At 41.9% G+C, this 15,207-nt stretch overlaps 2 protein-coding genes across 4 annotated transcripts in view; one reads left to right on the top strand and one right to left on the bottom strand.

Annotated features, from left to right (window-relative positions):
* Positions 1 to 4,034: 4,034 nt before the first annotated feature.
* dhrs7cb (dehydrogenase/reductase (SDR family) member 7Cb) lies at positions 4,035 to 10,769 on the bottom strand. Its single transcript, XM_023404113.2, has 7 exons — positions 10,611 to 10,769; positions 8,857 to 9,013; positions 7,519 to 7,631; positions 6,015 to 6,225; positions 5,833 to 5,925; positions 5,278 to 5,442; positions 4,035 to 5,170 (listed from the first exon to the last, which is right to left on the bottom strand). The coding sequence occupies exons 2-7, from the start codon at positions 9,008 to 9,010 to the stop codon at positions 4,965 to 4,967; spliced, it is 942 nt and encodes a 313-aa protein (XP_023259881.1). The 5' UTR covers positions 9,011 to 9,013; positions 10,611 to 10,769; the 3' UTR covers positions 4,035 to 4,964.
* Positions 10,770 to 11,661: 892 nt separating this feature from the next.
* The window catches only part of mpripb (myosin phosphatase Rho interacting protein b), a 38,864-nt gene continuing 35,318 nt past the window's right edge, over positions 11,662 to 15,207 (top strand). For 2 of the 3 annotated variants that reach the window (XM_023404111.2, XM_023404110.2), the window contains exon 1: positions 11,667 to 12,665. In XM_023404111.2, the coding sequence (XP_023259879.1) occupies positions 12,543 to 12,665 (123 nt within the window). In that variant the 5' untranslated portion in view covers positions 11,667 to 12,542. Of the gene's footprint in view, positions 12,666 to 15,207 lie in introns of all 3 variants that reach the window. The other variant, XM_023404108.2, reaches the window with a different exon arrangement.

Here is a 15,207-nt window from a genome sequence, read left to right as displayed (position 1 = left end):
CAGGTGTGTGTGTGTGTGTGTGTGTGTGTGTGTGTGAGGGTGGGGGTGGGTGGCTGAACGTGTGTGTGAAGTTTATTTGCTTGTGTGTTCTTCCATCAGCCAGTCCGGACTCCAGTGACGAAGCTCCTGCTCTTCTTCCTCTAATGACCCACTAATTGCACCGTGTCAATATTGTTGCATTTAGATTCCCATAGCTCTCATGTAATATGCACAGAAACATAAACACTGGGATCCTGTTGACTGACACTGTTTGTGTTACTCTGCAGTTCAGTTTAAATCTGTGAACATGCAGCTTGTCACATTTAGTCTCTGCTGTGGAGTGTGCCCGTCGCTTTTATTACTGTGCAATAAAGAATCAGAGATAAACTAGATTAAAATCTTTATTTTATTTTTTTGTTCATATATACGGAAGCCTGGAGTGGCCATAGAAAGAAAACCTAAAATTTTGAGGCCACATTTTACCACATGGAGTCTCAAAACGCTGCTGCGTGGCATTAGATACGATTCGTTCCCAAGTATTTATTAACTCGTTCCCATGTTCTCGTTCATTTGTGCACATGAGATAAGTGTATATACAGAGAGTGAGCAAGACACACTGGCCTTTTTCTCCATGAAGCACTGCAGTCGAGCCAGCCGGCCCTAAATCTGCAGTGCACCCATATTCTGACCTTTACGGTAAATGCATTGAAACAGCCGGAGTCAGCTGAGCTGCAGGGTTAATGTCATTGTTCTCGAAACCTCGGAAAAACCTCCAGAGAAAGCGAGTAAGTAGACTTTGAGTTGAGTCTTTGTGTTAAATAAAATAAGAAATATTATTGTTATATATTATATGTTTTCACACACTGACAATTGTTCCTTAATAAAACACAGTAACAGACGCAGATTACAGACGTCTTTGTTAAATAAAAACATAAAGGTCTTTGTGCACATGATCAAAGACGGACTCGGTTATTTACAGGACGGTAATAAAACCCAACACATCAGACCAGAGCCTGACGTTAAACACTGAGTTACCACCCGATACATCCACCGATAATAACAGACAATCAATACAGAGACTCGAGCTTTATTAACATCTGATCAATAAGTTCTCTGACAGTCTGACATTCAAACACGGAGCTGTTACTATAACTCCCAAAAAAAAACAAACGATGATTTGTGCATGTTATCAAATTAATCCAAATCTGTCCTCAGCACAGAGACGCTGGACTCCTGCTGCACATGGAGGATTTCTCCTGGTCCAGCTGTAAGGCTTATTCCCTGTAGTTCACCCTGTTTTAAATCTCTCTGACATCCGCTGGTACAATAATTATATGTGCGGTCCCTCTTGGTTTGAGGGTTATGAGAAACATTATAATGCTTTTCTGTCCCATAGCAAGAAAAATTGAAGGATTAAACATTAAAAGTCTCTAATCTGTAACAGCCAGCGGAGCCTGATTCATGTGGAGACTGTGAGAAAGAGTTTCTGAGGTGAAGGGAAATGAGAGGCTGGAAGATCTGAGATTAAGGCAAACTTTCCCTTTAAGATTAAATATGTGTAATCTTCAAACCAAACAGGACCGCGGGATTAGGAGGACTTCTACCACATATGATAAAACCCCTTGTCGAGATGACGTGTGATGCAGAGATTATGCCTTTAAAGAATAGTTTCATCCTGCAGAGTCACGCTGACAGGTCGCTCTGTCTAAATACTTCGGTTTCAGGAGGTGTTTTGAGGATGCAATAGATTTGAACTTTTGAACGAGCAGATCGTTGTCATATTACTATGGTGGGTCCAGGTGGGCGGGGCTTGGTGACTGCTTTGTTGTGACATCACAAAGTTCCAGAAGTCCTGACGGCTGGTTTTAAGGCTCAGTTTCTGAATACAGGCTGTGTGCATTTCTCTGTGGACTGAGGCTTTGATACTTTCACAGTATTAATATAGAAGCTAGAGCTGATCTATAATCACACTACACATTTATACTATACGGAGCTTTAAACCACAAGCGTTGCCTGATCAACAACCAGTGTAATATTTTAAATGAACAAAAATCACTTACAATACAAAAATAAATCGCATATAATTATTACAGTTTCGCTTTTTATAGAAAGAACAAATTTAAAAACAATTTTACTCAAATAAATAATATTTATGATAAATAATCAAATGTACACAGCAAAAAGAATATACTTTTATATTCTTTATTCTTTATTTCTAATTACTGCAAGAGCTGAAACGACTCAACAAGGCAGGCAGGTATTTGGTTTTCAGTGAAAGAGTCATCAGATTTACACATTTAACAGACATGCACAGGGTAAATAAAAATAAGTAAATGAAACATTGCTTCTATGCAATGTTACTACAACTTATTCATGAGTGATGGCCGCTGGAACAAAGCTCTTTATACCGTTTTGTTCTGCACTTTAGGGACTATATGAAGAAGTAAGAAGCTGAAATTCACTGCAATAAATATCTGCGCTGAAATGAAACAGCTTTTTATGTGACCCCTGACGCTGTGGGGGCCGAACCAGCCATTAATTCTACCTGTGCCTCAGGGCAGCCATGTTTACAAGACCAATTTATTTGCTAAACATCCCTGAGAAAAGGGATTAAATATAAAACTCCATGTGTTTTTCAAGATGTTGTTGTTGTTTGTGATCAGGGAGAAAACCTTCACCATTTATGAAAAGACCAGTGTGAGCTGATCATGTTCCGGTTCATGTGTGAACCCTGTGTGTCTCTACGGTTTCACCACAGGGCAGAACCAAACACCCAGAGAAACAACAGATGGACACAGAGACACAGCACTGTGCAGACATTACTGTAATACTCATTGGAGCAATAACGTCCGGCTATCAACCAATATTTTAAAGTAAGAGCCGGCCCCTCTGGTGCTGTATCTGAAAGCTCAGGGAATCATTACCATGGCCTCCGCATAACCTCCATAAGTCAGGTTAGTGTCAATAAGCTGGGCTTTAAAAATTGATAAGGGTGATCACCTCGCTCATGGAAAGACAATTTCTGAGCAGCAGACGTCCCAGTGAGGGGATTCTCATGTATAAGTCATTCAGGATGCATTACTCTGAATATCGCTTCAGGACCATCATCTTCCTCCTGTTTGGGCCTTATCTAAATATTGCTCACCAGAGAGCGCAGGCAGATGATGGAGGGAAACTATTAGGCTGAGATCATTCACCGATATTACTGCACAACTCCACACGCTCCTGTCTGATTCACCTTTCAGCAGGAATAAATCTGACGGCGTCACGGCCGATTTCATACAACACGCTGCCCCGGAAATCTTGTTAAACAATTATTCATCGGCGGGTTCACCTCCATCTTACGCCATGAAACATACATGATGTGGCAGTTCTGTGTGACATATGTAAATGCGTCCGATCAAAATGCCAATTTGCAGAGTCCAGCTGAGTGCGCTGAAGAAGTCCTTCCTGTCTGACATGAGGAAATGTCACAAGGCTGATTTTATTCACGTCAACATTAGAGGCACATTCCTGTCCAGAGGCCCTGCACACAAAAGACGCTCAACTCCCCAGAGGAGAGTGACCTGGAGGACAGAGCCACGCATACCAGCTGGACTTGACGCCAATATTCCCTCCACACACACAAACACACACACACACACACACACACACACACGGCTCCGACCAGCCACTCTGAATTTATTTCTCATTTACATCACAATTGTCACACAAAGGGCTTTTGTCACAGAGCTGGACGTTGTGCATGACATTTTATTTTATTTTTTATACGTGTTGTTTGATGCACTGAGCAATCACCAAATAGAATATACATCATGTTCAGAGCTGATGATCCCACCACGGTAATCCTCACCACATAATACCAGGCTGCAGCTCTGTCCTCCGGCCCTGAAGTGATGAGAGTAATAAATCTATGAGTGACACGTAGCTGGACGTGTTAACATGTGTGAACGTCACAGCTCCTGAACAAGCTCTTTGTCCATATCTGTATATATATTATTAATATCATACGGATATATGTGTGTAATTATTGCAACGTTAGAGGAGAAGTGAGGTCAAAGGTCATCATTTCATGTTTATTCATCACACTTTTTCATAACTGACTGATCCATTCATATTTCAGCAGAACAAACACTGGGACTCTCTCCCTCAGATAAACAGCTGATTGTGACAGGAAGTCGCCAAAGGTTAAACTCATCAGCGTCTCAACCCACAGTCGTTAATAACTAAACACTGCTGCCACCTGCAGGACACACACAGAAAGACATCCACTGCTGAACCACACTCCAGTGTGTATTACAGTCATACATATATATATATATATATATATATATATATATATATATATATATATATATATATGAATTATATTTTTAACTTTTATTTATTTATTTCATTTATTTTTCATTTTTATTTTTCTACATTATCATTTTATTATTATTCCATCTTATTTTACATTCATGTTTTTATCTTCTTCTTTTTCATGTAAAACACTTGGTTCATGTAATTTCTTTTATGTAAAGTTGCATTTATTGTATGAAAGGTGCAACACAAATAAAGTTATTATAATAATTATTATTATTATTATCATCATCATTATTATTGGTAATGATAATAATGACAGAATATAGAATACATTCAGACTGACTCTCTGACTGATTAAAATCTACCTTTAGAATAGTCAGAGTTTTGTTCTGTTCTCGTCCATAAGAAGAAATAATGAGATTCTTTATTTTCAAGTAAAAGTTATAAAACCACAGTGGAAAATTTTCACTTTAGTGGTTATTATTGATAAGTATTAACAGACGAATATTCAATTATTAATTAAATTGCCATAAACAAACTGCCACATGTTGAACCAGGAGGCTTCAGGCTCCCTGAGGGTCGTCCAACTTTGTCAAACACTATCACAGATCTAATATTTCCAATCATCTCGTGCTTTATTTCACGTCTGTCTGATTCCCTCTGAACTTCCAGCTTCTCTCCTACATCTGCTCGGTCAGCACCGAGTCCTTCACTCCAGCAGCCAGCACAGCGAAGAGGAAGGGGGGGCAGAAGGAGCGGAGGCAGAGAGCCACCCGGGGGATGGGGTGGGCCAGCACAACCTCCTTCCTCTTTCTGTTCACCGTCTGCAGAATCTCATTGGCCAGGACGGACGGGCGCACGCCGTGGGTCAGCTGACTGGCGATAACTGTGGAGGGAACGGACACGTGTAGATTTAAAAAAGGATCATTTGAACATTATGAAAACAGTTTGTCTGTTTCCTCTGCACCAACGCCACCAAGTGGTTGTACTCACATGCAGCCAGGGCGTTTGTCTTGGGGGCGGGCTCTCCAGCAGCCAGGGGGTGGTGGGAGGCGTCGATGAAGGTGTGACTGATGGTGCTGACGACGATCCCATACTCCTCCACCTCAGCCCGCAGGCAGTCGAAGAAGGCCTGCGCCGCGTGCTTCGACGCCGCGTCTGACAAACACACAACACAGAAGCAGGTGTGACTCGCCCCCAGAGTCTCAGTCTCATTCCAGACATTACAGAGGACACGGTGTGTCTACGTGTTTCTGTCATGTCACTTCCTGTCTGTAACTCCAACACTGTGAGAACAGAGCTTCAGGTGTGAAACCACCAAGAAAATGAGAGCTGAAGGGAACAGTGAGCATCGTTTCACAGAGAGAAAATACAGAGCAAAAGAAGCTAAAAAATATACAAGAGGAAGTTTCTTGTATTAACAACATATGTTGGTATTGTGTAGTCATGTCAGAGTTTCTTGCATTAACATCTACTGTAGTGCAGTTTTTAGCTCCGCTGGTTCGATGCTGTAAGAGACGAGACCGGAGACTTTGGGTGAGGACTCACATGAGCTTCTGAAGGGGACGGCCAGTCGGCCCTGGATGCTGTTCACCAGCAAAATGTGCCCCGACCTTCTTGAGATCATTGTCGGAAGAACACCTGCCACAGTGTTTGGACACATTACCATTTAGAGTTCAATCATAACAGCATTGATACTGTATTGATTATCTCCGGGATGTCCGGCCCACCTTTGGCCAAAGCGCTGGGGCCGAAGTAGTTGACGTCCATGATGTTTCTGTCCATTTCCAGGGAGACGCTCTGTATGGGCGCCTTCAGCTTCATGCTGCTGTTACAGATCAGCACGTCCACGCAGCCGTAACACTCCAGCACCTCGGACACCACGTCCTCCATGCTGTCCATGTCACTGAAGTCCAGGATCACCAGTTTGGGGGCAAAAGTCTGGACAGACACAAGACACAAGAGACACAAGACTGTTACTTTTACTGTTACTTTACTGTGCGTGGAAACATCATAAATCCTCTTAAATATGCTTTTTCCAGATTAAAAAATATCTCTACATTTGTGGGAAATGAATTTACTCAAGACCCAGTGTCCCATGTAATAATGAGGCAAGTGTTTTGTTCCTGGGTGTCGGTGCTGACCACGAACCACAAGAACATTTAGTTCAAGTCACGACCTTTGTTTCATGTCATTCCACATATTTCTGCCCTCTCATTTCCTGTCCTCTCTAATAACGGCTTTATAATTAAGCCTGCTAAAAATATACAAAAGTTTCTTGTATTAACAACATATGTTGGTATTGTGTAATCATGTCAAGGCTTCTTGCATTAACAAGATAAGATGATAAAAGATGTGTTAAAGCTGAATCATTAAGTTTGTAGTGATGACAGGAAAAATATATCATTATAATATAAAAATCTATTTTAATAACATATAATCCACTGCTGTTGCCCAGAACTGAAAATATCAGGCGCATGGTTTCATATTAATGTCTTTTGTTTAAGGTTAAGGTTTTAAATCACCACGACTGTTATCTTTTACTTCCACAACCTGCCCATCACTGGAGGCCTCTGCCCAGGTACCGCAGGTGAAAATTAGCTTTTAGCTTAGCTATGTCTGCTACAGTAAACGTGTCGTGCATTGTCCTGTTAAAGAGACAATAAATAAATAAATGTGCTACACATGCTGCCCTGAGGACAACGTCAATGGGAAACATATTTTCCATTTCCATAATCTGTGTCACCGACAACTCAACATCAATATGAGTGAGTCCATATCTTTGTAAACTGGGTGATGTTGTTATCTACTGTCTGTTTTTCTCCGGGAGACATCTGTTCTGGTCTGTGTGCAGAGGCTTGATGGAGGACAGTGTGTTGTCAGAGAGGATATCCTGCCATTGTGTCGATCGGAGGACGACATGGTGAAGTGGGAGGAGGCCACGGAGCGGAGGACTGTGATAAATACAAGGACAGAACCTGCTGATCTCCTGCTTTAACTTTAAACCCACTTCATCATGTCGCCGTCATGTGTTAATTCCTAATGGCTATTGGAGGGCTCTAAAATAAGAACTGTTATCATACTGCTTAGTTTCCAGTGTGTATTAATAGACATGATAATGTGTACCGGAGCAAACAGTGAAGAGTGATGGTGTTAGTTTGGAGGTGTTTTCTCAGAGTCTGGCGTGTTTATGATGAAACTGATGCACCATTTTGATTGATCTAATCTCCTCACCTCTCTGGGGTCAGCGTCACTGGTCAGAGAGTCGTACAGAGACTCCAGTTTATCCCAGTTAGTCCCACCCAGGATCAGCCTGGCACCGCCCTTATGGAAGAGATGGGCACACTCTGAACAGACCAACAGAGAGGAAACGTGTTATGTGCAATAGCTTTTTTTTACTGAGAGTTAAAGTTGTACATTAAATACAAAGCTACAGCTGTTAGCCGATTAGCTTACATCAATTTAAAGACACTCAACTCCCCATTAACCTACAAACTGTTTTAACTTTGGTTTTTGAGTGAGCTTTAGAGGAGCTGGAAGGCAGTTTGACATATAGCCAGGCTAGCTATTTCCCAGTTTCCAGGTTTGTATGCTAACCTAAGCTAACTGGTTGCTAACTGGCTGCATCTACATATATTACAGCTACTGTATGAGAGTGGTATTGATCTACTTATCGAACTCTCAACAAAACATGAGAATCATATTTCCCAAAATATCAAGGTTTACTTTAAACATGAAGCTAAGATTAGCATACATGCTAAAACCTGTGTGAAACAGCTAATATGGCTTCACTCAAAGGTAACAAAATCTTTGTGCTAGCTCCTCTAAATCTAACTAATTACCAGGTTATATCAACAGATTGTAGATAAAAAGGTTATATCTTGTTTTGTGGGGTTATGTGTCACACTTCAGTCTTTGTATTTGTGTTTTAACAAGACTGATACCTCTCCACTGTCTGTACGCTAAATATGAAGCTAGAGCATAGACTGTGTATAAAAAGCTAGAGCCAGGAGGCAATTAGCTTAGCCTAGCATAAAGATTAGAAATAGGCAGGGAATATTATCCTGGCTCTATCCAAAGTTACAGAAACATTCCAGCACCAGCACCTCTAAACGCTCACTAAGACATTACTTACAGTAAAGTTTTTACATTTTGGACAGAGCTAAGCTAGCTGTTTCCCCCTGCTGTCTTTCTTTATGCTAAGATATGCTAACAGCCTCTTTACCTCAGCTTCATATTCTGCATGTTATCAATCTACTATATCGAATAAGTGTATTTCCTAAAAATTCATAACTATTGCCTTATAACTGTCCATCAAAGCAATATGCTCTTAGAATTTCAGTGATGGCAAATTAAAATTGGAAAGATGCAAAACCGCCAACCATAACTCAGTGGGTCAGTGTGGTGTATAATAAGAGATCTGAATCACATCATTGCCTCCCAGGTTTAAAAGTCTGGTGAAATTTCATGGAATCTGCTTTTCATACAATCTGCTGACAGACGGGTGAAAACAAAAACCTCCATGCTAATGAAATAAGGTTAAATATTAAAAACACATGTAGGATTATTTACCAGTCCCCACCCCGGACACAGCGTCCGTGATCACCACCACTTTGTTTCGCACCAAGGACTTGGACATGAACCGTATGACCTCATTGTAGATGTAGTACACCCCCGCTGCCACGACTATCAGCAGGGGCAACACCACCACAAAGGGCAGGGCCATGATCTGTAGAGGGGAGAGCACAGAGTCAGAACAGACCTACAGTCCTGATTCAGAAGAACCAGGATCAGGGTTTAGGTCTCCAAAGGTGTCGGTAACTAATACAAACAAAAAAACATGTGGATGTGACAGTAATTACTGACCTCATCTCAGTTATCTGAATGCTGATAATCCACTCTCTATGTATTTTCCTTTATCTACGACTCCTCTTTGTGTTTGGTATTGATTCAATCATGGAGACCAATAATGGCTGGTGGTTTTTTATCAGGTCTCAGCTTATCAGTGTATTTCATGGAAACAGTAAGAGTCCCTACTGTTGTGTAAATTCATAGGATGTCAGCAGATATCTGTCCAAGTTAATCATGTGTGTGAGATAGTACCTTCCCCTCAGGCTGTGAGACAATACTTCTCTCTATCATGTGTCTCTTCCTGTTTACAGTGGGAAGAGTGAAATCTGAGTAATATGTAAGTCAGCCTTCAACATCTGGAGCTACTGGTTCTGCATTGTGAAGTAACAGTTTGACATTTTGTGGCATAAATCTAGAAGATTGATAAACTACCACTATCACACTTGAGCCAGCAGCCAGTTAGCTTAGCTTAGCGTACAGACTGAAAACAGAAAACAGGCTCTGTCCAAAGGTTTTATGTTATTTCTTGTTTTCACTTTTACACTGTTTTTTTATATATTAAACTGTGGACCGACCTGCCTGATGAGCTTAGATTTGTAAATCAGTATCTTATTTTAAATCGCTTCTAAAAACATTAATTTCACACCTCTTTTAAATATTTCACATATTTTTACATGTCTCATGCTTTTATTTTTTATTTTGTATTATTATTTGTATGCATATGTTTATTATTATTATTATTATTATTATTATTATTGTTGTTGTTATTATTATTATTATTATCATTATGAGTGGATTTTTTTCCCCTTGGACAGTTGCTTCCAGTTTTTTGTGCTAAGCTCAGCTAACTAGCTGCTACCACCTTCTTCATATTTCCTGGACAGATTCCTGTTTTCCTCGTCTAAATATCAGCAATAAGTGAGTTTCCAAAACATGTCAAATAGCTGTTGTACAGTGGACAATATGAGCTGATTCCTGACTGACACACCAACATGTCAGATCTGTACCTGTGTCTGTTTTTACTGTGACAAACTGCAGCTTTCCGCTCTGACTGTGTTAAACTCCCTGGGGTCAGACTTTGTATTCGGTGGCCTTGCTAACACACTTACCATGTAAAGTGAGTTAGAGAAGAACAGCTAAATATATTCTGGCCGTGCAGTGGCCACAGAATGCCTGCACTATGTCACCTCCAGGATATTGTCATAGGATACCCCGAGGGGGGGCAAAGGGGAGGCTCACACTTATAAGCTACTTGTCCAGGTTTATATGGGAAAACACATTGAGATAAACGTTAATCCACATTAAAGCCAGTATTTATGATGACATATGAGCCCCAGCTCCCAGCTCAGCACTGTGTCTGAGCTGACGCATGATTGAGTTAGTCGACTTGTGAAAGACACGTCTACAGTAGCCACACAACAGACACACACAAACACACACACACTTGTAATCTGTGTTATTCTTGGTTCACTTACAGCACGGAGCAGGAGCTAATCCTTCAGCAGGACTGACTGTTGTTCTCTCTGGGTTTAGTTAGGTAACAGGGCTCTTCTCCTGCCTCCGTGTCCTCAGTCCATTCATACAGCTCTCCTCCTCTGTCTGTCTGTGTGTCTGACCCACTGCTGTCCACTGTAACCTGCTGCTTAGAATAGCCTCTGCTTGACTCAGCCATTAATACACACATATGTGGTGGGTAGTATCTGAGGCATGTTCCCTTGTTGCCAGCATGAAGAGATGGACATCATGTGAGGCCTCACTTGACGTTTTGACTGATTTATTTTTATTGATTCAAAAAGTTGAGGTACACGTATTTTACTGGAATATTTTGTAACGTTTCATTACTTTATAATTATCCTGCATCACATTTTAGAGGGGAAACAATGTGTTTTTTTACTCCTTTATTTGACAGATGTAGTTACATGTTTTAAATAAACCAACACAAACAAACACAAAGACAAACCAACAGTTTCAACAGTTAACAACAAGGCCTGTGATTTTAAAAGCAACTTCCCTGACCTCATTGATAAGAAGATATTTGTATGGAAGACATTTTTCGAACTCACATTATCAACAAATCTAGACCAATAGACAATAACATACTAGTAATATCTTCATAATCTTTATATTTAAATAGTTTTATAATAATAATAATAATAATATTATTATTATCTGCAATTCACGTTATCAACAAATCTAAAACAATAAACAACATACTAGTAATATCTTTATTTATTTTTCTATCTAAATTTAGTTTTATATAATAATTATTATTACTATTACTATTATTGTTATTATTATTGTTGTTATTATTATCAATATTATTATTTTATTAGTATTATTATATTTTTATGAATATTATTTTATTTTATTTTATTTCTTATAAAGCTTCTATTTAGTATTAAAACAGTTCAGTGACTGTGTTCTCTCTGCAGGTGGCGATAGTGAGCAGTTATCGCGAGATCCCACAGAATTCCAGGCGCTTGTGTGAGTGAGTGAGTGTCTGTGTGTGTGTGTGTGAGTGTGTGTATGTGTGCTCTGTCCCCCCCCCCCCCCCCTCGCTCCGTTGGGAGAGAAGAAAATAAACCTAATGCTGCTAATGAGGCTAGTTATGGAACCAAACCCTAAATACTCCTTTTGCCAACTGTGACCGGCCGTGAGGGGCTCTCTCTCCGCATGCAGCGCCTCCGTCTGGGAGAAAAAGCTCGGGATCCGTGTGGATTCTTCTGGACCGTCTCTTTCTTTTCTTTTCTTTTTTTTTTTTTTTTTTTTTTTTTTTTTTTTTAAAAGTCAAGTTGAAGACGCCAGCCAGGAGAAGCTTTCATTTGCTAGTAGCCTGTCTGTGAGCTAGCTAACCGAGCTAACCGTAGCCTAGCAAAGCCGAGCGCTGGATGAACTTCGCATGGACTGACTCTGCTGCTGCGGATGGGAGAGTAGCTCCGCTGCCCGACTGCGAGCTTTTGTTTTGGGCTGGGTCCTTGCCTTCGCATGGGAGTGCGTGGTTGCCTAATGGACACTATCGCCCCAGGAGCTGGAAGGCGATAACGGTGTGCAAATGTTGTTTTTGCGGCTCTCGGCATCACGTTATTGATTCTGGAAATCCATTGGCAGAGCTAACAGGATATTAGCCACCTTTTCTCGCTTTGTGGTTGCAGGCCATGGACTGAGAGGCATTCATCACTGGCTGGGTGATGAGAAGGCTGGCTTGATGGCAGCTAATTATTTATTGGGAAGCAGCAATTGGAGAAGGGTTTGATTTGAACGTCCTCCCCCGAAGAGTTCAACTCCTGTTTGGTCTTTTTTTTTTATTTTTTATTTTTTACTGGAGTTAGTCCAGAAGAGACGCACAAGAAAAACAGCGGAATTACAACATTAAAGTCCCGTAAAGAGAAATTAACAACTGAAATATAATGTCTACCGCTAAAGAAAACCCCTGCAGGAAATTCCAGGCGAACTTCTTCAACAAAAGTAAATGTCAGAACTGCTTCAAACCTCGGGAGCTGCATCTGCTGACGGACCAGGATCTGACCCAGGTAGGCGAAAATGTTTACATTAAGATCCTAAGACAAATCCTTTTCTGCCAAAGTGTGGGCAGTGAAACGATGACTGGTGGGCTGTGTAAGGCTGTAAGAATGTAGGCTGACAGTTATAAAAGGAAACCAAGGAGTTATAACGGATATGTGTTGGTTACAGCCTTTATAACAGCTGTATGTGGCAATCACAGGTATGAAGTAGGTGAAGTTGTGGTGTTTATTTTGGCTATTACGCATCACATCTCAGGTTTCTTCTCTCCTCCTCAGTCCCCTCTCTCTCTCTGACAGACTGGTGAAAGTGAATTTCTTTAATTGCAGAGCTCACATTTGCTCAGCAGTTTGGTCTCTGTGATTGCTTATTAACACCCCCCCCCCCCCCCCCAGCTGTTGTTTATCTGCAGTTGTTTGTTGTGGCTGTGTACTCCAGGCGGACTGGAGAGCACTGTGTGGAGGTTATTGGGAACCTGATTGAAGATGAGTGGAGCTAAAGATAAAGAGGAGCTCCACTCAGCCGTGGAGATCACATTATGAGTTTCCTGAGTCTCTCTTCCTCTCTCTCTCAGATCATTAGTTTGTCTTTGTTGTGTCTTGTAATTGATCCAAGACGATGAGGCCCAGTTGGGCCCTTGAACGTGGCTCAAGAGCCAAAAAGCGATGTCAGCATCCACTTCCCTCTGTGAGTGTGTGTGTGTGTGTGTGTGTGTGGCACAGGCTTCATTTCTTTTTCAAAAGTGTGTATCTCTTGCTCCACTGAGGTTATTGCAGGTTAACCATTTAAATGTCAGACTCCTGAGTCAGGATAGGTGACCCGCGGTTACATCACTTCCTCAAAATCTCCCCGTGACCTGGCCGAACCTCGTTCCCACACCCCGTATGACGCCACCTGGAACCAGAGAGGCTTTACCGCCCCGGCCCTCGACAGTGATATGCCATCAGTGCTGGCTCATCACTGTTGTTCCAGTTGCCCACAGGCTTTTGACAATGTCTGCAGTCTGTCAGCTATCCAAACAGTTAGCAGGGAGCTCAGTTGCACAAGCAGGTTTTGTAACGATTCTATCTGGGCAGCCCCCAGACTAGTTAGTGCTACACACACCAGTCCATTACTGGTCTAAAGCTGTATTATGTAACACCACGTAAACAGTGTTAAACTCCTGAGTCTTGTTCGACAGGCCCAAGGTGAAGGCAAAGCTTTGTAAACTCTGTAAACTGATGCGGGCTGACTTAGAGGGGATAAACTCCACAACCCAGTAAAACAGAAAGCTCCAGTGAAGCCGTGTAACGCTGTTAAAACATGGTGAATAGGTAATTTACTGTGTGAATTTGAGCCTGAAATTAAATGAAAGTTATTCAGGACTTAAAAGGAGCTGGAGCTTGAGAATGCAGCTTTGAAACAGATAGCCCGCATGGAAAAGTTATGCAAAGGGAACAGAGCTGAATGTCGGAAGGACAGTATCCAATATAAACAAACTCTTTGTTCAACACTGCTAGTATAAAAGGTGGGCCGGGGGAGGGGCTGCTGCTGGAGCCGGGGTGAAATCTTTTATTTCAGTCAATGTGCTCCAAGGGGAGTTTTTTTTTTTTTTTTTAATTTCCCCATGAGCTCCAGCCACGGTGTCACGGTTTTCACTTTTTTTTTGGCCCCCGGAGAGTCGAAGTGTTCGTCAGGAGAACAGTGATCACACTATCCGCTGGAGGTGGCGGTGGGAGGCAGGACAGTGATGGAGGATGCAGGCAGGCTGAGGTTTACATGTACGTGGGAGGGTTCGGAGAAAGACGGGCCGGGGATGTGATGGGACTTAAGGAGTGGGAGCGGGAGTCACAGGGAGGGAGAGGAAGTGAGGGGTTGGGAAATGAGAGTAGAGGTTCCCAGAGGCCGCAGCTCCATATCCCACTCTGTGAGGTTATGACTAACAGATACAGAGTGGAGTCAAACTTTACAGAGCTATAGCTTTAACACGTACCAAATGTTCCAGCACAGACACTGACTGCAGGCTGCTCATCTTCATGCTAAATACACGATGGCTCCCACCCATGGCTTTGTGCCAACACAGTGTTTGTGAGGAGGACTTTTCTATTCAGGATCACTGTTGTGATAGCAGGATGATTTTACACGGTGTCACGCCCAGCTGTGTTTGTTCTTGTCACCCACACGTCCGCGCTAATACAGACCAACTTGAAAAGATGACTCCATCTTTCAGTGTTTGGCCTCAGCTCCAACGTGAGCCGATGTTTTCAAAGCTTTTCAAAATGCTCTTCAGAAAACACAGACCTGAGAATACTGGTCTGTCGCAGAGACTGTAAATAAAGATGGATGTAGCCTCTGTGACGTCACCCACAGGTTTCTGAAGAGCGGTTTTGAAGCTCAGAGTGAGCTGCTCCACCGTTGCCATCTTGGCGGTGTCTGACTCCGCCCCCTAACTCCCAGCTAATCCAAAAAAGAGGAGGGGCGTGTGTGGAGCTGAGACTTCATTGCATAACGGTTTGTGGCGAGCATACACTCACCCACCAGTCACTCAAAGAGGCCACGCCCTCAATTCTCCAC

Source organism: Seriola lalandi, unplaced genomic scaffold (genome assembly GCF_002814215.2).
Source record: "Seriola lalandi dorsalis isolate HSWRI2012SDOR001 ecotype SW California unplaced genomic scaffold, Sedor1 jcf7180002054221, whole genome shotgun sequence".
Classification (NCBI taxonomy): domain Eukaryota; kingdom Metazoa; phylum Chordata; class Actinopteri; order Carangiformes; family Carangidae; genus Seriola; species Seriola lalandi.
Note: the sequence above shows the minus strand (reverse complement) of the source record. Positions and strands in the feature narration are given on the sequence as shown.